Below are 24054 nucleotides of genomic sequence, written 5' to 3' on the forward strand. Positions count from 1 at the left end.
TTTAGCTGCCATGTTTATCGTGATGTTGAAATAACCCTACCATTTGACCTTATGTACTATCTAGTTCCTCAATTTCCCATATCAGAATTCCTAGAAACGTATTTCTACCTGCAAATGTTATGAAATAATAGTGACTTAGTAATCTGATAGATAGAAATACAGATTCTAGATTTTGGCTCTTCAGACCATCTTTCGAATTCAAATATTCTCTCTGTGTGTCTCTGTCTCTGTCAATCCCCCTCCCCCCTCTCTCATTTACAGTGGAACTTGTGAACAGATTTCCCAGCTCAATCCACTAAATGAAGTTAGAAGGAAAGCAGGAGAAAGTCTAAAAAATATGAAGTGATTAAAAAACATTGTTCTAGCTACTAGTTCAAATTTTTTTTAAAAAAATTATACACAATTAGAAACAAAAGTCATAGAAAATGTGAACATATTGTGTTCTTTAAACAACCAGATGTTCCCTCCTTCCTGAAGGCAGTGAGGGCTAGGAATAGAGGTTTAAAACTATTGTTTTAACTTAACTGTGAGTTTTGAAAATCTGTTTTACCCTTTAGCAAATAAAATTCTAATACAAAAACATAAGCAAAGTAATTCTCATTTTTTGGTGCTCTTATATTTGTGTTGTGGGTTGAAGTATCAGCCTTTCTACAAAGACTCATTACACATGAAGTACAGTATGTAGATCACCATTTTGATTATGCAGTAAGAATTTGACAGCTTCCATTTGTTTTGAAAAGAGAATATTCAGAGAAAATTTCCAATTAGGTTTTCAGGTCTCCCAAAAGTGTCTAGTGTTGTTATTAGGATAAAACTACTAAATGTGAAGCAATTTAATAATCATCCTTTGAATAGAAACTTAGTAGAAAAACATTATATAATGTTCCTGTCCTCAAATAATTCTGGTCCTTCTTTTGTTTTAGCTTGTGTTAAATTTTACTTTTTTTATTTTTAATTACAAAGTGTCTGAACCTCCAGGTTCAGATTTTAGGCTCACACTTACAATTTCACTCATGCTTTTAAAAACCCACTAAAGTTGTTACTTGCCATTGAATAATTACATTGTAAATTACATGTGCAGAGTGAAATATGTCTCAGGGGCTCAGATCTGCTCTCAGTCAGGCAGCAGCCCTAGAAACTGACACATGTCCCTCAGAGAACACCATGTCACCCTTTCTCTAACCAGTAAAGGACCTAATGACAATTCCTGGAGGAAGACCTGTGCTCTTCTTCCTTTTAACAGCTTTGCCTAATATTTCTGTCGGGGGCTCTACCGAGATTTGGTCCTATTTATAAACAAGAATTTGTCATTATTTCCTGTTACAAATATCTCTTCTTCAATTTGTCTCCCCCAAAATAGGATGTTTCTTTGAAAACTAACATTCATAAAGAATCTTTTTTTGTGTGTATATATGACATAGGGACACTGATTTTTTTCTTTGTTTATGAGCTGTAAGACTAATATTTCTTTTGTCACTATTTTGTCACTTGAACATTTGTTCAAGCAAGTAGCCAGGCTGGATTTGGTGGTTACCTGTCTAGAGTCATGTGGAAGCCTTCAAGGACCTGAAGAGTGGCTGTATCCACCCCCCTCCTTGAACCCCATGTATTTGCAAACACTAAGAATCTGTCATTACATAATATTCCATCTTTCACGTTCTCTGTGCTGGGATGAAAAATCCATGTGCACTTCCATGGATTGCATTCCAGGGATCTTTTTTATTAGAGTATTAGCTATAAGTAGGATTTCACCATTATAATACACACTGAAGATAAGCATGTCTTTGGTTATACTTCAGCCCGTCCAGGAAAGCTGAGCCACATTTTTCCTGAGCACCTGAAGAAGAGTGAAGAAACCTCATAAAAATGATTGTTCTCTGTGTTACAAAGGCAAGGCCTCCTCAGCTGAGAAACAGTCATTATTAAGATATATAAATTGATTCTGGTCTGGTTAATAAATAATAACTTTTAAAAACATAAAAACTAATCTGATTTTTTTTATTGTCTTACAAGTAAAGAAAAATGTGGATTTGTAGGGAGAAATTCTTGTTCTGAGTAGTCTACAAAGGCTTCTCTGCATGTATCTTTGGAAAGCCATGGTAAAATCTCGCAACGGTCATAGTGAGGTGATATTATGAGTCCTGAGCCAAGGAGTGGAGTGGCTCTCATGGGTCACTGCCCTCCCATGCTACCCCAGAGAGAGATAATTAGCCTTTTGCTGCCTTAAAGAATGTTGGGTGGCTGGTGAGGCCTTAATTAGTTGTTTTCTTCAAAACTCCTTGCCAGTTCTGAGTGCTGTAGGAACATTCTACTCACTTATTTTCCTGATTGTAGGACATTAAACTAGTAATGTAGAGTGCATAACCCATATTCTCCTTATAACCCATACTCTGTGTGCATATGCAGAGAAAAGGTGCCACTCTGAGTGTGGGTCATTTTACTGGTACCTAAAGGTGTTAAAATTTTAAAACCTAATTTATAACAAAAGGATTATCAATTTTAAATTGACAAAAACAGAAAAAGAGCATGACTGTAGCATGAGAAAGCTTAGCCATACCTATATTTTATTATTATTGTTAGCCATACCGATATTTTATTGCCCATTAAGTAAATCAGTTCACTGAACATTTTGTTGTTAATTTAAAATGTTAAGCATATTGCCTTTATCTGAAGAAAAGCTCCGTACATTTACATGTCAAACAGTTTAACCATAATGAACTTATTTGCTTTAGTGACCACTTCATGTAGTGCTGAGTGTTACCTAAAGACAAGGTGGTAAAGATTTCCTTCTCATTGTGTAGTTGTTAGAGGATGGTGGAAAATTTAGTAAGTTAAGCCTAAAGAGGTCTGTGAGTACCGGGCTGGGCCTCGAAAGAGGCTTACTCTTTTAAAGTGTCTGATCAAACTCCTGAGGTGAACCTTGTGTCCCGTAGCATCCATGTAGGTAGAGTCTTCAGGTCCTTCACACCAAAGCATAGTTCTGTGACAAGCATTTGCTCAAGCACCTTCTTGTATGAGTTTGAGCCCCATCTGCTTTTGAGACATTTTACCAGCACTGCCTCCCCAACCCCCACAAAAGTTTGGGAAATCTTTTGATTTACTTCCTAATTTTGAAAAAAAACTTTATAGTTTAATTTCTCCACTTTCTTCCTCTAAAGTACTAGTCTATTCATTTAGCCAAAATTTACTAACCTCTTACTTTATCAGAGTAGCATCTGAGATCTCAGAAGTCTGGGTCATTGTGACTGTCAAGAAAGGTTAGTCTCATTTGCAGCAGATCAAAGCAATATACACAGGTGACCATCCTGTCTCTAGTTTTCCCTGAGACCCGCTGGCCTCCCTGCCCTTTTCCATAGTAGGTAACTTACAAATTTACTTTGTAACTTTAAAATTTTATATTTTCTTGGCAGTGTATCAGTTACATGAAGATAATGCTTTTAACTGTCTTACTTTGTTATAACCTGAATATTAAGAGTGAATAGATGAGGGGCTGGAAGGATGGCTCAGTGGTTAAGAGCACTGACTGCTCTTTCAGAGGTTATGAGTTCAATTCCCAGCAACGACATGGTGACTCACAACCATCTCTACTGGGATCCAATGCCCTCCTTCTCTGGTGTGTCTGAAGACAGTGACAGTGTACTCATACACATGAAATAAATAAATAACTCTAGAACAAAAAGAAGCAGATACATCCAAGAGGAGTAGACTGCAGGAAATAATCAAACTCAGAGCAGAAATCAACCAAGTAGAAACAAAAAGAACCATACAAAGAATCAAAACCAAGAGCTGGTTCTTTGAGGAAATCAACAAGATTGATAAACACTTAGCCAGACTAATAGAGAGCAAAGAAAGAGTATCCAAATTAACAAAATCAGAAATGAATGGGGAGATGTAACAACAGAAATTGAGAAAATTCAAAAAAATCATTTTTATTAAATTCTAGAAAATCCTTAATTTCTTTATTTTTTCTTTGACCATGTTATTGTTGACTAGAGCATTGTTTAGTTTCCATGTGTGTATGGGCTTTTTGTTGTTTTTGTTGTTATTAAAGACCAGCCTTAGTCCATGATGATCTGATAGGATACATAGGAGTATTTCAATCATATTTATTGAGGCTTGTTTTATGACCGACTATATGGTCAGTTTTGGAGAAAGTGCCGTGAGATGCTAAAAAGAAGGTGTATTCTTTTGTTTTAGGGTGAAATGTTCTGTAGATGTCTATTAGTTCCAGTTGGTTCATAACCTCTGCCAGTTTGACTGTGTCCTTGTTCAGCTTCTGCTTCCATGATTTGTCCATTAATGAGAGTGGAATGTTGATGTCTCCCACCATTATTGTGTGTGGTACAGTGTACGTTTTGAGCTTTAGTGGGGTTTCTTTTATGAATATGGGTGCTCTTGTATTTGGAGCATATATGTTAAGGATTAAGAATTCATCCTGATAAATATTCCCTGTAATGAGTAAAAAGTGTCCTTCCTTATCTTTTTTGATAATTTTTGGTTGAAAATCTACTTTATTCTATATTAGAATGTCTACTCCAGCTTGTTTCTTGGGGCCGTTTGCTTGGAAGGTTTTTTCCCAGCCTTTTTAGTGTCTGTCTTTGTCTCTGAGATGAGTTTCCTGTATGCAGCAAAATGCTGGATTCTGTTTATTTATCCAGTCTGATAGTCTATGTCTCTTTATTGGGGAATTGAGTCCATTTATGTTAACAGATATTAAGGAATAGTGATTGTTGTTTCCTGTTATTTTTCTTGTTAGAAGTAGAATTATGTTTGTGTGTCTTACTTCTTTTTGTTTTCTTGCATGGTTATTTTCTTGCTTTTCCTAGGCTGTAGTTTCCCTCCTGTGTTGGGTTTTCCATCTAGTATTCAATGTAGGGCTGAATTTATGGACAGATATTGTGTAAATTTGCTTTTGTCCTGGGATATTTTGGTTTGACCGGATAAGCCTGGTCAAAATTAAAACATACATAACAAGTCATCTTTAAGAACATGAAAATGTAACTCATAGATGACAACAACTTATTGGCAAATTATTTATCTAGTAAAAGTCTTATGTTCAGGATATAGAAAGAACTTACAATTCAAAAATAAAGGGACAACCAAATCAAAATGTAAGTGTATAGCATGCTCTCAGAGTGGGGTACACCTAGACCTTACACCACTAATAACCCTAGAGCTAACAAGATTAGCCTTGTGGTAATTTTTTGGTAGTTAAATATCATTATGTTTAATCTTTACATACCAAAAACTTTGACTATTTCCATGTCAAGTTTTGTTTTACATATACTTTATGATTTTTGTAAATAGTAAGATGTCAATGCATATTATCAAACCATTAAAAAGATCGAGTACTGTAAAAAATATATTCATATACATTTACACTAAAATGATTTTAATAATATGTATATGTATCTCTGCTTTTTTTAAAAAAATAAAGTTGTAAAAAAATTTAAAAAAAGAAAGAAATATTACTCCAAAGATCAGTAAATGACCTAAATACACTTGTCAAAAGTGTTAAACATTACTGGCCACGAGAGAATAAAATCACAGCCATTTTATAAACACTAAACATAAATAATTATAATTGGCAAAAATTTGAAGCAACATAAATGTCTATAAGCATAATATGTTTATATTGATAAGAAGCTATTATTTGGCATTGAAAGAGAATTAAGAATGGTGCCTGCTGGATTAGAGAAAAGATCATCTAGAAACTGCCTCACCTGGGGAATCCTCCCCATATGCAGCCACTAAACCCAGGCACTATTGCTGATGCCAAGTAGAACTTATTTTATGTAAACCCATATATACACATGTCTCTCTCTCTCTCTCTCTCTCTCTCTCTCTCTCTCTCTCTCTCTCTCTGTGTGTGTGTGTGTGTGTGTGTGTGTGTGTGTGTGTGTGTGTGTGTGTGTGTGTATAAAGGAGGGCAGAATTTATTACAGTTACTTAAAGGCTGTAGTCCATCTGATCCAACAATGACTGCCTATAAACACAAGATCCAAGAATCCAGTAGTTTCTCAGAACACAAGAAAGGATGTCTCAGCTGGTCTTCAGTATATGCCAGTATCCCAAAATAAAGTATGCATTCTAATGTTAGGAATGGACTTGGTAACAAAATGAGAGCAATCAGGCAAAGGGCAAAAGCTTTCTTCTCCCATATTTGTTATATAGGCTTCCAGCAGAGGCTGTGGGCCAAATTACAGGTAGGTTTTCTGGATTAAAGGTGTGTCTTCCTACCTCAAAGATCTGGATTAGAAGTAGATCTTTCCACTTCAAATTAAGCAAAAATCTCTCATAGGTTTGCCTCCGAATGGCTTGTTGTTGTTGTTGTTGTTGTTGTTGTTTTATTTTTTATTTATTTTTTTGGTTGTAATTAATTCTAGATGTAGTCAAGCTGACAACCCAGACTAGCCATCGCAACGTAGTATGAGGTTTTGCTTGCGTCTTCAATAGGAGTATTACCAGGAAACTATGAGAAGACAGATATAATTTTCAAGTAAAAAGTATCATTAAGATTTCGGGGTGGAGGATAGTGCTTTTTAATTTCTAAAAGAACAGGAAGAGCAAAGCCAAGAATAAAGAAGATGGAGCACAGTTATGGTGAGAACGACATGGCAAGAAACATCCCATTTTCACCAATCATCCATGGGCCTGCCTCTAAATACTCTGTGTTGGCACTGTGCTAGGGTTTGGTGCTGCTAAAATAGCCATGATGCACCCCTAAGTATCTCATCCTAAGGATGGTAGAATCAGATAACTATATGCAACAATGCTGTGTCTTTGGAGAGTGCTTAAGAATTGTGGCATATGATATTTTGGAACAATGTAAGGGTCTTGTTGGCTAAAGGACCTTAGGGAAGACTTCTCTAATGAATGACAGCTTGAAGGAATGGGCATCAGGGGCAGTACCTGGGGAAGGGTGCACTTACTGCTGTGGACACTCTTTGAGAACTCTGCCAGCAATCACACTTTATTTTCTTTTGCTAGACTAGCCTATTTAATGATAAATAATACTGTAACTTTAAACTGTTTGTACAGACAACTACATAAAAAATAGCAGAGTAACATGTTACACCATTTTATTACTTAATTATGAAAAGGGGACTTTGAAAATTCAGATGTTTAAAATCTGCTTGATGTGGTAGTAAGTACCTTTAATCCCAGCATTGCAGTGTTGGAGTCGGGCAGATCTCTTTTTTTTTTTTAATTGGATATTCTCTGTATTTATATTTCAAATGTTATGCCCTTCCCCCCCCACTCCCTTTTCTCTCCCCCATCCACTTGATTGCATGAAGGTGCTCCCTCTCCCAATCACTGTCTCCACCTCTGTGCCTTGGCTGATGATGGTATTGTTCTTCCCATGAGGGTGCAAATCTTTCAGCTATTTCAGTCCTTTCTCTAGCTCTTTTATTGGGGTCCCCTGTTCAGTCTGATATTTAGCTGCAAGCATCCTCATCTGTATCTGTATGACTCTGGGGGAGCCTCTGAGGAGACATCCATGTCTGGCTCCTGCCAGTAAACACTTCTTGGCATCAGCAATATTCTTGGGTTTGGGATGGTTCTCCAGGTGAGGCAGTTTCTGTAGATCTTTTCTTCAATCCATGCTCCTCTTCAATTTGACCTTGTGTTTCCTCCCCTATTTTGTTCTCCCTTCTAAAAAGAACTGAGGCATCCACATTCTGGTCTTTCTTCTTTCTGAGCTTCATAAGTTCTGTGGATGGCTTCTTGGATATTCTGGGCTCTTTTTTTGGGAGGGGGGTTAGTATCTGCTTATAAGTGAGTACATACCATGAGTTTTCTTTTGTGACTGGATTACCTTGCTTAGAATGATAGCTTCAAGTTCCATCTATTTGTCTAGGGATTTCATGAACTTGTTTTTAATAGCTGAGTAGTACTCCATTGTGTGTATGCACCACAATTTCTGAATCCATTCCTCTGTTGAGGGACTTCTGGGTTCTTTCCAGCTTCTGGCTACTATAAATAAGGCTGCTATGAGTTTAAGGTTACACTGATCTACATAGGGAGTTCTAGGCTATCCAAGAAGATACAGTAAGACTAGTTTCAAAAAAACAAAAAAAAAAATAAACAAACCTGCTCATTTGTGAAGCATCTATTATCCGCTAAATTAAAAGAAATAAATAGCATAATTTTGCCACAAAGAAGCCTTAAGCTAATTATGGTCATATCATTTAAGTCACTTTATAATGTACTTCATAGATACAGGATTTTCGTGACAAATTTAGTGCATTTAATAGCTAAGAGAACAGGTCTAGAGGCATCATTAGTAGTCTGGACAAAGTTGTGGAAGATACTAAGGAAAGATCCAAGAACCAGATCGATTCTATGAACCAAATCTATCTCTTCATTAACACACTAGTGGCTGTTCCGGTGGTAGTTATTAGCTTAGATTTATTTCTGGAGTAAAGAATCTCAGTTCCAAGTCTACAGCTTGAATGTTTTTCCTCCAGTCTTATGTTCCAATAATCAGTTTATGCTTTCAATATCTGTTCACAATTTTCTACATTTCTCAGAACTTATAATAAAAAATAACATATCACTTTAATCAAGATCTATTAGGACAATGCTACATTATCCGTGCTATTTTCTTCTGAAACAGGTCTCAGTCTGTAGTCTCTGCTATGACAGTAGCCCAGGCTGAGCTCACAATCCCAGCAGTTCTCACCTCACCCTCTCCAGCACTGCAGTTACAGGCCACAGGCCCAGCTTACCTGAGTGTTTTAAAATAACACCATGCTGATCATGCATCTTCAACCTGAGACTCCAAACTGTCTCCACCTTCTGTGTTTGCTGTCAACTTTCACCTGGCACTGTTTCAGTCTGAAAGAACACTTTTCCTTTCCCTACAATATGAACCATTATAAGTCAACACTTTCAAAAGAGTTATTTATTATTTGTCAGTAATAATTTTTATGATCAAAGTACCAGCAGGAACTATAATTAGATTCATTTCCCCAAAGTCTGAGTTACTCAGTGTACTCCTGGATCTTAACCACTCCTCTCTGCTGCTGAGTTCATGTGTTTGTTTTTCTGCTGTTCTACTTCTTGAACTCTCCTCATTTCCTTAACAGATAATTTCTAGAAGAGTTTTTATTTCCTCAAATATGGTTAACATTCTTTTAAGACTGCTAAGTCTGTATCTGGTCCACATCTCTCCTTGGAACCCCTGACACATATCCACCTAGATATCCTTCCCACTCTCAGATCACCCCATTATCCAACCCTCTTTTAAACCTTAGCCACCTTCTGCAAACACAGTCACCTGAGCATTTCCCACCAACTCAATGTATAGCTGTATACTTGGGAATTGCAATTAATTGTTCATTGTACAGTACCCACCAAGTCTTGAAGATGATCTTTCTTAATTATTCCTTAAAATTATAGTCTGTATCCCCCCACTTTCACCAAACTCATGGTTAAACTGTATCTTTTTAAAGAAAGGAAGAAAGAAGGAAACGAGAAAGGAACAAAGAAGTTAACAAAATACTCAGACTGTTAATGTTCCAGTGTTTCTTTTCTCATGTTAATGGAAAGGTGATAGTAAATTATGTTAATTTTGCTGAACCATATGCATACACACAAACACATATTAGGTCTTTAATGAAATACTTTCAGGCATCAAAATGTTATCTTGTCAATTAAAAAAAAGTCTCTGGTTCAGTCAGAGTCCAGTCCTTTTGAGTTGAACATCTCAAATGCATTGTGGAATTTTAGTGTTTATGGATGGTGGATATTGCTCTCTATTTAGCTGACCATATGAGCCCAGGAAGATGTACCCTTTAAGTAACTGGTTGATTTCACACTAAAAGCTGACTTTCTTGTCAATAGGTCCCCTTATTAAGAGAAACATGCGGTCACAGGAGTTATTGATCTTAGCCATTCTGGCTAATGTGAGGTGGAATCGGGGTTGTTTTAATTTGAAGTGCATGCTGTTTAAAGTGGACACAATATAATGCTCTGTGTGGTTTGATCTGTGTGTTTGATCCTGCTGGCGAGGTTGTGGAGAAAGAGGAACACTCCTCCACTGTTGGTGGGATTGTAAACTGGTACAACCACTCTGGAAATCAGTCTGGAGGTTCTTTAGAAAATTGGACATAGTGCTACCTGAGGAACCAGCTATTCCACTCCTTGGCATAGACCCAAAAGACTCTCCAATATCTAACAAGGACACATGTTCAACCATGTTCATAGCAGCCTTATTTATAATATCCAGAAGCTGGAAAGAACCCAGATGTCCTTCAGTAGAAGATACTGAATCTGTGGTACATATATACAATGGAGTACTACTCAGCTATTAAAAACAATGAGTTCATGAAATTCCTAGGCAAATAGATGGAACTTGAAACTATCATTCTGAGTAAGGTAACCCAGTCACAAAAAGAAAAAAAAAAAAAAAACCACTCATGGTATGTACTTCCTTATAAGCAGATACTAGCCCAAAAAGCTCAGAATACCCAAGAAGCCATCCACAGAACTTATGAAGCTCAAAGAGAAGGAAGGCCAAAATGTGTATGCCTCAGTCCTTCTTAGAAGGAAGAGCAAAATGTTCATGGGAGAAAATAAAGGGACAAATTGAGGAGCAGGAATTGCAGAAAAGATCATCCAGAGACTGCCTCACCTGGTGATGCACCCCATAGGCACCCAATTAACCCAAGCACTATTGCTGATGCTAAGTAGTGCTTATTGACAAGAACCTGATATGGATGCCTCCTCAGAGGCTCTGCCAGAGCCATACTAATACAGAGGAGGATGCTTGCAGCTAACCATCATACTGAACACAGGAACCCCAATGGAGGAGTTAGAGAAAGGACTGAAGGAGCTGAAAGGGTCTGCAACCTCATGGGAATAAGAAAATGATCACTAACAAACCCACCACAGCTCTCACGGACTAAAACACCGCCCAATGAGTTCTCATGGAGAGACCCAAGGCCCCAGGTGAATATGCAGCAGAGGACAGCATTTTCTGACATCAGTGAGAGGAGAGGCCTTTGGTCTAGTGAAGGCTTGTTTTCAGTGTAGGGGAATGCCAAGGTACTGAGGTGGGAGAGGGAGGTCGGAACAAGGAGCACCTTCATGGAGGCAATGGGGGGGGGGGAGAATGGGATTGTGGGAAAGGAATAACATCTGAAATGTAAATGCAGAGAATATTCAATAAAAAAGTTGAAAAATTAAAAAAAAATAAATAGCATGTTTGAATTTTTTAATTTTAGTATTGATATAGATAAAAAACAGAGAATTGATGAATGGGACACATACTCAGCAATGTGCACCAAAATAAAAGGCCAGAAAGCCAGGTCACAAACAGGTCTCACACCTAACATGGTGATGGACAGACCCACCACTGACAGTTCTGTCAAGTATAGCCTTAAATGTCATCAGTCCATGCCTTTTAAATACATTCTCCAGTAACACTATGGAAAATAAAGTTGAAAAATTTGTCAACAAAGTTTTAGAGAACATTAAAGATTGTTAAAGGCCAGAGGATCAGGGATTTTTTTTGTGAGATAGTCTACAATGAATGTCAAAAGCTACACCCATAAAGTCTCATCAACATGACTGCAAAAACATGAACTGAACAAGGATGGTACCAGTAGACATGCCAGAGTAGACGAGGGAAAGCCCAAAGGCAAGACTACAGGCTACTAAGAAATGCTCAGAGTGAAGAAATAGTCTTCCCCAGGAAAGAGCACGGCAGGTGGTTATCCAAGGCCAATCAGTTATTCCTGAAGACATGCATCCAAGTGGGGATATAGACTGAGCAAGTTATGTAAATATGTAAAATAACAATGAGAAGAGGCAATAAATTTGAAAAGTACAAGCAAGGGTATATGGCAGAGTGGGAGAGGCAAGGAACAGAATTATCTACTTATATAGTTATATAATTACATATATGTGATTATAAATATGCATAAATTTACATACATATGTGTATATATTGTATAAATTATATGTGCTTATATAAATTGAATATATATATTTATATAATATGTGTAATTATATATATGTAATTATATTATAATCTCAAAAACAAAATAAATTTAATCAAGTAACTTTGAACTAAAGTAAGCTTAATAGCCTAGACATTATCATTGGCAACAATGCTGTGTTCCTCATCATCGTTAGACATTTGAGGGGCTTTAATTTTTGAGCTGAGTTGTGTCAGAGGCTATTTATTAAAAGGGAATATTTCCCAATTTTATATGCTCTCTAGAGAAATTTGTACCAGATTTTTTTAATCTTTTTTTTTTTTTTAGTAAACTATAAATTGAGAGTAAATAGTCTAAAATTCTAACTACTGGACTGTAATCTTCTCTTCTTACTTAACATACTTTATTGTGTGACGATTAGGCACAGCCACTGAAACTGCTGCTTGCATTTGTATGTTAATCTGCACTGGCATCCTATGGGTTTCTTTTACTTAGAAACATTGCATTATCTTAGAAATTGTGATAGTTCTTTGATAAACTAAAAAGCATCTTATAAAAATATGCCTACATGTATGGATTTTTCTTGAAAATCATCTTTAAAATCCAAGGTGTTCTGTGTTTAAAATTATGTCCAAAATTGCATCAAAAGCATAGCTGTGCTCTGTTCCTTTTCCAGTTCTCAGGTTTTTATCTTGACAATCGAAAGGGAAGAAATTGGTCCCTAGTCTCTAAAACCAGGGTTCTCAAGTCTCCTAAGATCCCAGATCTACTCATGACGTTCTAGAAACCCTAAAATTACCTTAAAATTGTTCCTTTTTATTGTCATTTGAAATCAATAATTATTTAAAGGTGAGAATCATTCTGAGGAACACACAAATTCTTTAAACCACAGAAGTAATTCCCTGCCCTCTGCTCAGTAGACACAAAAGCAAAGAAAGGAGGAAGAGTTGAATGCATGAAAAAGACCACCCTTACCTAAGGAATGTTCTGAGACCCAGTATTAGTGACAAAGAAAAGTTGAAAGGCTAAGCTCCTACTTTCCATATATAGAAGTATCAAATATGGGGTGGGTCAGGTGAGTGTGTTACTCTGGCATGTGCCTGAATGCTAAGTTCAAAATGTAAACAACATTAGAAAAAAAGAAAATTATTTCTCTTCTGGTATCTATTTATTATATAAAGTTAAAACTGTGCATAATGCACAGGTGGTTTAAAAATGCTTCTCTCTGCCATGTGAGACCTCCGTGTGCCAGGGCAAAGATGCAGATGTCACTGCAGGGAAGTGGGTTTATTCCGTATGTAAAATAGGGCTGGCATGGGCTCAGAGTTTTTATCTTTATAGTTGCCCAATTAATGTTGTTTTTGCTTTCTTGTTTTTACTTTTTTTTAACCCAAACATGTATAAAAATTGCTCTGAGATTTTTAACACTAACTATTCGTAATATGTCCATATTCTATTTCTAATATATTTTTATCAAAATATGTAAGTAATGCTGGTATAGGCAAGAGATCATTGTAATCTTGGTGCTGAGTTAATTGCCTAACATACCAAAGTAGGAAATTTTATGCTTCTTATTTTCTTAGATGAAAATCTATTAAATTGAGAGATGTATTATATTCATAACTTTTAGATTTTTAAGTATTGTTTTAAAAACCTAGATTTTGTTTTTCAAAAACTGATGTCTTATAAATTTATTTTCTAGTAGCCATTTGAAATCAGCTCACAGTATGAGCTGTTTTTGTTTGCTTGTTGGTAGCTTTACAAAAACAATACGTAATATGGAAAAGGTATGGCTTGATGTATTAGCCAGCATATATGTTACTATGATAGCAAAATGACTGTTGTGCTCAATCACATGTATGAGATTCAACTCCTGAGAAAATGGCAAGGAGGAAAATAAGGTACAAAGTCGATGAGTTTACAGTAATGTCCAGACAGAAGTATCTGAGGATGTTTGTGTGTGTGTGTGTGTGTGTGTGTGTGTGTGTGTGTGTAAAAAAACAGAGATGTATGAGTATGTAGTGTTCTATGTCTGCCTTTTTGATACCTGTATCTGTATTTAATGATGGGGCAGTGTGTGCTAAAAAGAGACAGAATGGTTAGACCTTCTGTGAACCCTCTAGCAATCAGTGAATATCAGACCAAAGAATTCTCCAGCTTTAATTACAGGCAAAAGAAAAGGCACAATTAGCATTTTAATATAGAAATATCTTAGGCTTTAGGAGAATTATGATAAATCTAATGTTGCCTAGTGAACCAAAGAGGGGATATTACAACAAACTGTCTCCTTAGGAATATTTGTTTAAATAAAAGCAACAATACTTCATCCTTATCTCTTTTGGATAATGATCACCATTTCAGGCTGTTCTTAGTTCCAGCTTTAAAATACCTTCAGGTTTGTTTTCTTTCATTGTTTTGTTTTGGAGTTGGGTTTTTTTTCTTTTTTCTTTTTTTTTTTTTTTTTTTTTTTATAATTGGTAGTGTTTGTTTTCTATGAAACTACAAGAGAAAAACTGTTTGCTTGGCTCTACCAGAATAATTGTTTTGAGAGAGTTTCTGCTTTGCAGCTTCCACTTGCTCTTGCTGTGCATCTCCGACTTGGATGTAGTAAGGTTATGTCAGTCACAGCATAGTAAACTAAGCCCTCTGCCGTGGCTGAGGCTCTCCCACCTGCTCTCCTAAACACCTGCAACATATGTTTGCCCAACCCTGGAATGCTTTGCCTTTGGGGTCCTGAGAAATTCCCCTAGAGCTTCTTGCTTATAAACAGCTGAGCAATTCGGTTTTTTTAATGACGATTGCCTTTTCCCTAACATGAAGCAATAATGTGTTCACTAAAATTAAGGTATTGTTCATCAAAGAAAAATATTGCATATATTTTTTACAGTGCTGATTCTCATTCCGAGCTCATTTTCCCCCTTCACTAACCTGGCATGCTATAAAAATTAAGGATTGGTAGCAAGATATTAGGAGAAAGAAAATGAGTAATTCATTTTTCAAGTATTTCCTTCATGCCAGATACAAATTATGTTACAAACATAAAATTCTTTATTTGTTGATTATTACAGGAACTATTTCAGTTTGGATTTTTATTAAAGTCATAGCCAATAAATTATAAAATGGCAGTACTTTGGACATATGGTAGGTAACCACTATGGTTATCAAAATCTCGTAAGTTAACAAATACTGAATAGTATGATTTTACATCATTTTTAAAAATATATGTTCTCCTATCCAATAATAAGACAGCCTTTTCTCCTCTTCAAACAAAATCTATTATGCTTGCTACATCGTCTTAGCATGTGTGTATAAATGCTGTGTGTGTGTGTGTGTGTGTGTGTGTGTGTGTGTAAAGTGTTCCACAGAACCTCCTGTAAGCTTATGTGATTATTAGATGCATAAGACACCACTTTTTTACCTACTATATGTCACAGATTTTAGGTTGTCATGCTTCCATATCTGCTCCTTAGGTCGAAGTCTGTTAGGCGTGCCCAGTGGTGTCACAGGTCCTCATAGCCCTCCTCTCACTGACCTCATTTTCATTCTGGTGTTGAGTGCCTGCTGTAGCTGCTCAGGTGGCGGAGACAGAGCAGGAGTGTGGCTGAGGAGGAGGCCGAGGTCCGAGTCCGTGCCTCACTGTTGCATGCTTCTAGTGTTTCTGTCCTCAATACGGACCTGAAAGCTTCTGGCACAATTAAGACAAGTGTCCCTGAAATTGGTCCCTTTGTTCCTCTCGTGTGTCTCATGTAAAGGTCCTCTGAAAGATTCTCTGCTATTCAAAAGTCAATGGGCATTTCCAGCCTTTCTTCTGGAGTTTCAAAAATGACTTAGAAAGAGATAGTCATCTTCAGTTGAAGAGTTAGATGACGTCAGAGCAGACAGTACTATCTGCTGTGACCTTTTCTGGCATGAATTTGCTATTTATCAAGTTGTGGTAATTGTGTGTGCTTGCAGTATCTTGCCCTTAGTTACTCTTTATATGGATTAGTATTCAGGTATTTCTATACTGCCATAAAAAGTTAAATCTGAGCTACAAGTATTGAAATGTTGCTGTTGTGGGTAGAATAGGCAAGAGGGAAGGAGCGGTACATACCACAAACAGATCTGGCCTACTCAAGTCACCACAAGGTGGCTGCTCTGCATGCAAAGTCCTGTTTTCTGAGACAATTCCCTTGGCTGGATTTTTGTTACAGAACAGGTAACTAACTCTCATAGTGGAGACCTGAAAAGTAAAGAAAGCTAACTGCAACTGATAGATGATTTTTATCTTTTAAATTGATTTTATAACTAAGCCATTGTGGAAGTTGTTTTGGGAACTTCCAAATACCAAAAGCATGTTATAAAGTCAGCAGCCATTGCATAGTTTAGCTTGACTTTAATATACTTTGGTTTGAAGATAATTCTGTAGTCTGAACTCTGGACTGTGAAAATGGCTTTCAAATGGCATAGTATTAAAGGTGCACTGTGAGAAATTGTAGCTTTCATGGGGTCTGGTCTTCCTCATATAGGATTGTATGTAAGTGAAAGTCCAGTGCCTCATATTGTAGGGAAAAGTTACACACTTAAGATTATAAAGAAGAACTATTATGTTTTTATACATTATATTTGGAAGGAATTCTCCAAAATAAGAAAGTATCTCTTTATTGTAAGTTAGAACTCTGCTCATTTCTAACTTATCCTGCTGAGGAAAAGAGTTGGGTTTTTATGTTAGAATATGGTCTTAAATATATGTATGTATTTATTTATGCTTAATAATGATTGGGATCAATTACTTAGTTTTAATTTGGGTTTTGGTATATTTTGGTGGGTAATGAAAATATTTATTGTTGTGATAGCCTTTTTTACATCACAGCATTTCCTCCTTCCTTTTCCCACTTCAGTCTCCTCCTATGTTCCCTCCTTACGCACCTTCAAATTCATGGCCTCACTTCTTTAACTCAGTGGTTCTTGGCCTACGGGGTGAGATCCTTTGGAGTCACATCTCAGATATTCACATTATGATTCATAACAGTAAAATTACTATTATGAAGTATCAACAAAATAATCTTTTGGTTGGTGGTCACTACAACATGAAGAACTGTAATAACGTGTTGAAATAATACAAATGTTGTGGACCATTGCCTTAATTGGTGTGTGTGTACATAAATGTGTCTGTTAGATATTTTTTAATTATCAATGGAGTTTTGCTTTTGTGGCCCACATTATACTTTTCACAGTTTATATGTGTGTCTTTATGTTTTAAAGATACACCATCTTAACAGGAGACCTTTTGAAAATTTTCAAACAATAATTTCCTTTTCATTCTTACTTTTTCATAACTAGTTATTCAATATCAAATTCTTTTTGGCTTTTTGGGTATTTTTCCTTACTTTTTGTGTTGTTTCCAGTACTGCAATACTTTAAACTGTCTCCCTTTGATTCTAACAAGTCTCCTAGGAATTTAAATAGGTCTCAGTGAAGGCAGTATTGGGCCCATTCATGTGCTCAAGTCAGATCATTGTTCCTAATAATGGCTTTAAGTGCTTAGATAGAAGAGCACTTCAAGTCTTGAATTGCTTGTCATTTCTTTATAAAGATGTTTCAGGGATCATTCCGTGGGATTGCTCTTTTATTATTTTCTAACAAAAAGTAGCACAATCGTTTATTAGTTTGTTGAAAGTCAGCAAAGAAACCCCTTTTATATTCGCAAAAACAAAACGCTTTTCCAGGTCAGAGACTAAAGAGCAGAATCAGTCCTGAGTTGTAGTTTTGTAGGAGTTACTTTGGAAAACGGATGATGAGCAGACCGTGAGCTGGAATGTGTGCTGTCAGTGTCTCTAACCTCTATGTATTTTTCCGTTCCTTGGATCTTGGTAGTCATCAGCTACCATGAGTAACCTGTATAATTCCTGGAGAGAAGAGTTGCAGTTAGACTTAATGGTATGGCAGTTATGGGTGCATCCGTTATCTTGGTCACAGCAATTCAGACTTGATTATCACAGATTGGTGGATACCAACCAATAGTTAAATCAGGGGATTGTCATTTCTGTCACATGATTAGGATGGCTTGGAAGAGATATGAACAGGCTGTGCTGTGTAAATACTCCCCTTTGAGCGAAAAGAGAAAAGGGCTTTCATAGCCATTAAGACGCAGCTTATTAGCTTGATAAACTTCAAACTATTGAACCTTAGTTATATTTCCTCTATACTCCACAGCAGCATGCAGGCATATCAGTGTCTTGAGATGCTATCTGCAAGGGTTGGTATCTAAGTATATCCGTGTTTTTCCATTAAGATAAAATTCAGCCATTCTGTTTCTAACTAGATCTTTCAGAGAACAGTGTATGCTTCGGTCTAAAGACCTAGTTGTTACCTAAATTAAATGCCTTGGTGGACATTAGTAAATATTCAGAGGTTTATAAAACATTTTGGTGGGAATGTATGTAATTTAATGTGCTAGAGATTATAATATACAATTAAATTATGGTGTAAATGCTATGATTTTATAAAGTATAAGTTTATTTAATTTTTATTAGTCTGTGAGGAGATTAGCACATTACATAATTAGTTCAATTTAAACAGTAGCTGCACACTTAAATGGACACACCCAGTCTAATGGATTGAGGACAGTTCTCCATTCCATAAAGAATATTAAATGACAGACAGAGCAGAGCTGCCACTTTTATAGAGATGTACACTGGTCCTTCTTCATTGGCCAGTCTGATGGTCATCCTTCTAACATTTTCATTGGCTGACACATTTTGGGTACTTATTAAACTCGTGAATAAGATTCAGTGACATAGAAATTGTTATCTTCAATACAAATCATTTTTGGAAAAGGACTCAGTGTGCCATCTAGTGGACATATTTAGATTTCTGGTCATCAAATATTTAGGATGGTTTTTACCTTTTCCCCACCTATTGTCCCTTGGCTTCTTTTGATTATTCATGCTTGTATTATAAATCAAGTAATTATTCAATTTTGCTATAATTTTATATAATATTTGAAAGTAACTGAAAGCATCAAAAACCCAATATAATGACACTAATGTATTTGAACAATAGCATAGGTTGCAATGAAATATGTTTGATTTTTCTCAGTTTTGATCAGCTGAGAAAGAACCATTGGAACTAAGATTCAGGCATGATAATTATTAAATGTCTTATACATGGTCATTTAGTCATTTCATTGTATTTTTTTTTTTCTTTAGAGAAATCCAAGGCCAGTGACATACCAGTTCCACCCAAATCTAGACTACTATAAAGCACGGGGAGCCGACCTTATGAACAAAAGCCGGTAAGTCACTGTCCATCGACATTCAGGAAGTCATGGGGAATCTTTACATCTTTCCTAAGGACTCTTTTCTAGACCTTAGCGTGTCCAGGATAATATATGTAATGAGTCTTTGTTTAATGTTCTTTAAGATATCATAAAACAATATTTTTAAGACTGTGGTAATATGAATTAATAAAGCAATATAGTGGTCCACAATCTGTTTGTAGTATCCTGAGCACTAAGACTAGATCAGCCTCACGACACAGCTGTACCACTCCTGAGCACTTACCTCCAGGGCTCCAAAATGTCACAAAGTTACTTGCCTATTAGCATTTGCTCTCTAACTATTTGTAGAAGTGTTGGAACTAACCTCACTGTCGATGGCATAGCAGTGGATGAAAACGGAGCATATACACACTGGAAGAGCTTTTAGCCACCAAAGGCTGGGAAAGGACAAAAGAAGGCAGTGTTGGCAGGGTGTGCGTGCTCAACATGTAACATATACTTGCATGAAAACATGCTTTTATAACACATTACTGTGTACAATGAATACATACTATGACATTTTTAAATATATCAAAAGAATACATTCCGAAGTTACCAGCTTCATATTTCTAACACTAATAAACCTGAATAGTTTCTACTTGGTATAATCTCTTTTTGGATCTTACTGTTGAATGAAAAGAGGCATTTCTATGATATATTTTTAAATTATTTCAGTAACAAAATTAAAATTGCATTTCCCAGTTGGCTTTGAAACTACAAAATAAGCTTATAAATGCATCTTGTGTGTGCATCAGTGATTGCATACATAGAAATCTTAAGGGTCACTGTAGGAATAAAAAAACATTAAAATCGCGCTTTTAAAAGAAATTAACATTGGCATAAAGGGTTGATGAACAGTTCTGTTCTTTCATAATACTGTACTTAGATGTCTCAAGAGTTAACTTGTCAGACCAAAACCATTTCAAATTAGAATGCAATTTCAAAGTTTACTCTAGAAAACAATGTTAGCTATGATAGATAAATGCTGCCAAGTTGTCCAAATTTTTTTCCTTAAACATTTTCCTGTGTGTTAGCTTTTCTTGCAAATTCCAGCAGCCTAAATATACATTTCTGGAGTGCAGACATGCAATGTGCTCTGCATCGAAATGACTGCTGCTTAGGAGCTAGTGGATCAGGGCTGTGGAAGACATTTAAACTTCAAACTGAACCTTTCGTTACCGTGGTACTAACAGGGCAGCCTTACTACAACAGTGCCCTGCCTCAATGGAAGTGTTGTCCCTTACTTTAATGTGATTATGAGACCAGCTCCATGGCCCGGGACTTACCTGGAACTCCGTTCCATTTGTTCATTTCATCTGAGTCTTATTGCACAACTAGTAACTAGTTCATTTAATTCAAATTTTATTGACTGTTGAATTTTTATTATTCCAGGCACCAGAGGTACCCATATGACAATCACACCCAAATCCTCACCCTCAGGAATCCTGCCAATCCTTCATTTGTATTTCCTCCTCTTTATGTTTTTGTATGTTTAAATATTTAGTTCTGTATGTTTAAAAGCAAAGGGAATATTAGGTTCACTTGGTATGTAAGGTCTTTCTATCTGCACACCCTAACAGACTGCTTTCATGAAACAGGCAGGAGCTCAGTTTACAGCAGTTCCTTCTCTCACCCACTTCCAGCATTTCCCTCCTTCTATCAATCTTCCATTCTTCTGGGTATTTGTGCCACCATCTGTTTACTTCCCCTCTCTCCACTCCCACACCACAGCCACACTGCTTCTGTGGGGATGTTCCCATTCCCACCTCACCACCCTGGCATTCCCCTACACTGGGGAAGTGAGCCTTCACAGAACCAAGGGCTTTTTCTCCTCCTATTAATGTCAGACAAGGCCATTCGTTGCTACATATGAGGCTGGAGCCATGTGTGCTCTTTGGTTGGTGGTTTAGTTCCTGGGAGCTCTGGGGAGTCTGTTGGTTGCTATTGTTGTTCTTCCTATGAGGCTGCAAACTCTTTCAGCTCCTTCAGTCCTTTCTCTAACTCCTCTATTGGGGGCCCCATGCTCAGTCTGATGGTTAGTTACAAGCATCTTAGTCTGTATCAGTAAGGCTCTGAAAGAGCCTCTCAGGAGACATCCATATGAGGCTCCTGTCAGCAAGCACTTCTTGGCCTCAGCAACCTCTGAATAACCCCTGTTCTGTAGCAAGCCCAATAAACTCACTGATTTCCAGGGTGAAATTTTGGTGGAATCATGCCCTGGTTTGTAACAGGATATATTGCATTTTAACAACAACAAGGTCCTCTTCATGATACCAAAGAAAAAAATGATAATCATCAGTGTCATCCAGCTTGTGATCTACAGCAGAAACCTGCCTGGAAAATGTGCTGGTCTAATAGTGACACAAATATTAGGGAGTAATCCCACTTGTTGGTTTTCTTGAAGGCCTACTCTATGAGACAGAAGTCACTGCTAAAGTGACCAGGAACCTGGGACTAGACAGGCCATGGGCCTAAGGGGAAACCTGCTACTACCGTTCTGCTAAAAGGACATAGATTTAAATTTATTCCTAGTGACATATTTCTCCACCTTCTTGGACTGGACGGTTATAAGCAGAGATGAGGAGAGCAATATGCAGAGTCTAGGAGACTGTGGAGTACTCAGTGCTAATGGAATGTGTTCACGAAGACCCTCTCCTCAAGGATTTTCTCCCCGATTCCTACCCTCCTTGGTATGCACGCATGTATGCATGCATGTATGTGTGCATGTCGTTTTAAAGACAGCACCATCTTGTGTCATATATTCTAGTGCTCTAGCTCTCGCACTCTTCCCTCGCCTTTCACACTGTGTCTGATGCCTAGGTCACTCCAGGTTATATATCTTTAGTATAGACAGAAAACATTTTTATTTGATGAAGTTAATTTTACCTGGATTTTCTCCAAGTGTTATTTGTTTTACAATTCTACAGTTCACCTCAAATTGATTTTTGTATATAGAGTGATGTAAGAGTTGAAGTTTATCTTTTTTACACCCTGTGTAAAAAAGTTACTGTCCTATTGCTATGAAGAGACATCATATCCAAGGCAGCTGGTTTTTAAAAATTTTAGTGTGGCCTTGCTTATGTCTCAGGGTCCATGATCATCTTAGTGGGAAGCATGGCACCAGGCATTCATGCTGCTGTTGTAGTAGCTGGGAACTTACATCCTGGTCCAGGCAAGAGGCAGGATGCCCACAGTGGGACATGTATGAGGTTGTGAAGCCCAAAGCTTACCCCTAGTGACACACCTCCTCCAACAAGACTGCACTACTGATCCTTCCCAACATGTTTGCCAGCCAGGGACCAAGCATCCAAATATGCAAGCATATGGGGGCTACTCATTCAGACCTGCACAGACATGAGCCAACTTCCAAGCACCAGTTGTTTAAAAAGCCTGTCCTCTTCCCGTTAAATTAAATTGAATTTTTTGTTGAAAATCAGTTTGATACACGTATCTGAGTTCCTTTTTGGACTTCCCCCTTTCTGCTATAACACACTGGACTTTATTATGTATTCTTAAGGAAAGGTTAATATTTAAGCAGGCTGTTTCCCATTTTTCTTCCTTCTCATTTTGGCTATTTTTTTTTTTTTAGTCTTGAATTTTCAGGTAACTTATGATCAGCTCTTAGATTTGTACAATTTTGAAGAGATGTTGGCAAGAATAGAATTAACCTTACAGAGTTTGAAAGGACTGATATCTAGGAACTTAAGTTCTTATCTTCATTGAGCTACACCTTCACATCTTCTCACTATTCAGAAAGTTATTATGGATAGCTAATATAGTTTTAAATAAGAGAAAACAAACTCCATTTCTGTGTCTAATTTGTGCCTACATTTGTAAAGTTTGACTGCTGTCTTTTATGGACTCAGATTTTCAGTATGATTTATTCAGTACTCCTCCTGCCTTGAGGCTATAGCAGTCAGTTCTGAAAGATACCGATTTCAGTGGCCCTGCCTTAAGACTAAATGTTTTGTAAGGTATTCAGTGATTCTCAAATTGTGGAAAGAGGGGCAAAGAGGAAAAGGAAACTTCCCAGTGAGTAAGAATTCAGAATTAAGTCCTCTTCCATTTTAGTGTGTTATTAGAAGAGAGGAGCTCCTTGACTTTTAAGACAGTGAGTGTAAGCTGTGGTTACATTCTGGAGTGATTCATATGGCTCTGGATCATAAGACCAGAAAATAAATTAGTTAAAGACTACCACTCAAGAAATAGAAGTGTTTATTCCTGTAGATATATCTTGGGAAACTTAATGGCTTTATATCCTATGATTAATGTATAGTTGCTAATTACTCGTTATTGTTAGTTTAACCAATGTTATAAATTGTTCAGACCCAATTAGGTAAGCTCCAGGGTGTACCTTATCCCTATCCATTTATCAGTGCCAGCACTTTTACCCATAATAATTACTACTTCTTTTGCTCTGCACCATATTGGGAAACAGTCTATCTGCCAGGTGTTAAGAGAATTGTAGTCAGTCATTGGGGTTCGGAGAGGTGTTGAGACAGAAGTTGTAGTCATTGAGGTTCGGAGAGGTGTTGAGACAGGGGTTGTAGTCATTGGGGTTCAGGGAGGTGTTGAGACAAGAGTTGTAGTCATTGGGGTTCGGGGAGGTATTGAGACAGGGTTTATAATCATTGGGGTTCAGGGAGGTGTTGAGACAGGGTTTGTAGTCATTGAGGTTTGGGGAGGTATTGAGACAGGGGTTATAGTCATTGGGGTTAAGGGGGGTTTTGACAGGGGTTGTAGTCATTGGGGTTCGGGGAGGTGTTGAAACAGGAATTGTAGTCATTGGAGTCCATGGAGGTGTTG

General features: G+C 37.1%; 1 protein-coding gene across 2 annotated transcripts in view; it reads left to right on the forward strand.

Annotated features, from left to right (window-relative positions):
• Positions 1-24054, forward strand: part of TBC1D5 (TBC1 domain family member 5) — a 446523-nt gene that overhangs the window by 337374 nt on the left and 85095 nt on the right. For both annotated transcript variants that reach the window (XM_080917354.1, XM_080917355.1), the window contains exon 17: positions 19139-19224. In XM_080917354.1, coding sequence (XP_080773480.1) covers positions 19139-19224 — 86 coding nt within the window. The remainder of the gene's footprint in view (positions 1-19138; positions 19225-24054) is intronic.

This window comes from Micromys minutus (genome assembly GCF_963924665.1).
Source record: "Micromys minutus genome assembly, chromosome: 5".
In the NCBI taxonomy this organism is placed as follows: Eukaryota; Metazoa; Chordata; class Mammalia; order Rodentia; family Muridae; genus Micromys; species Micromys minutus.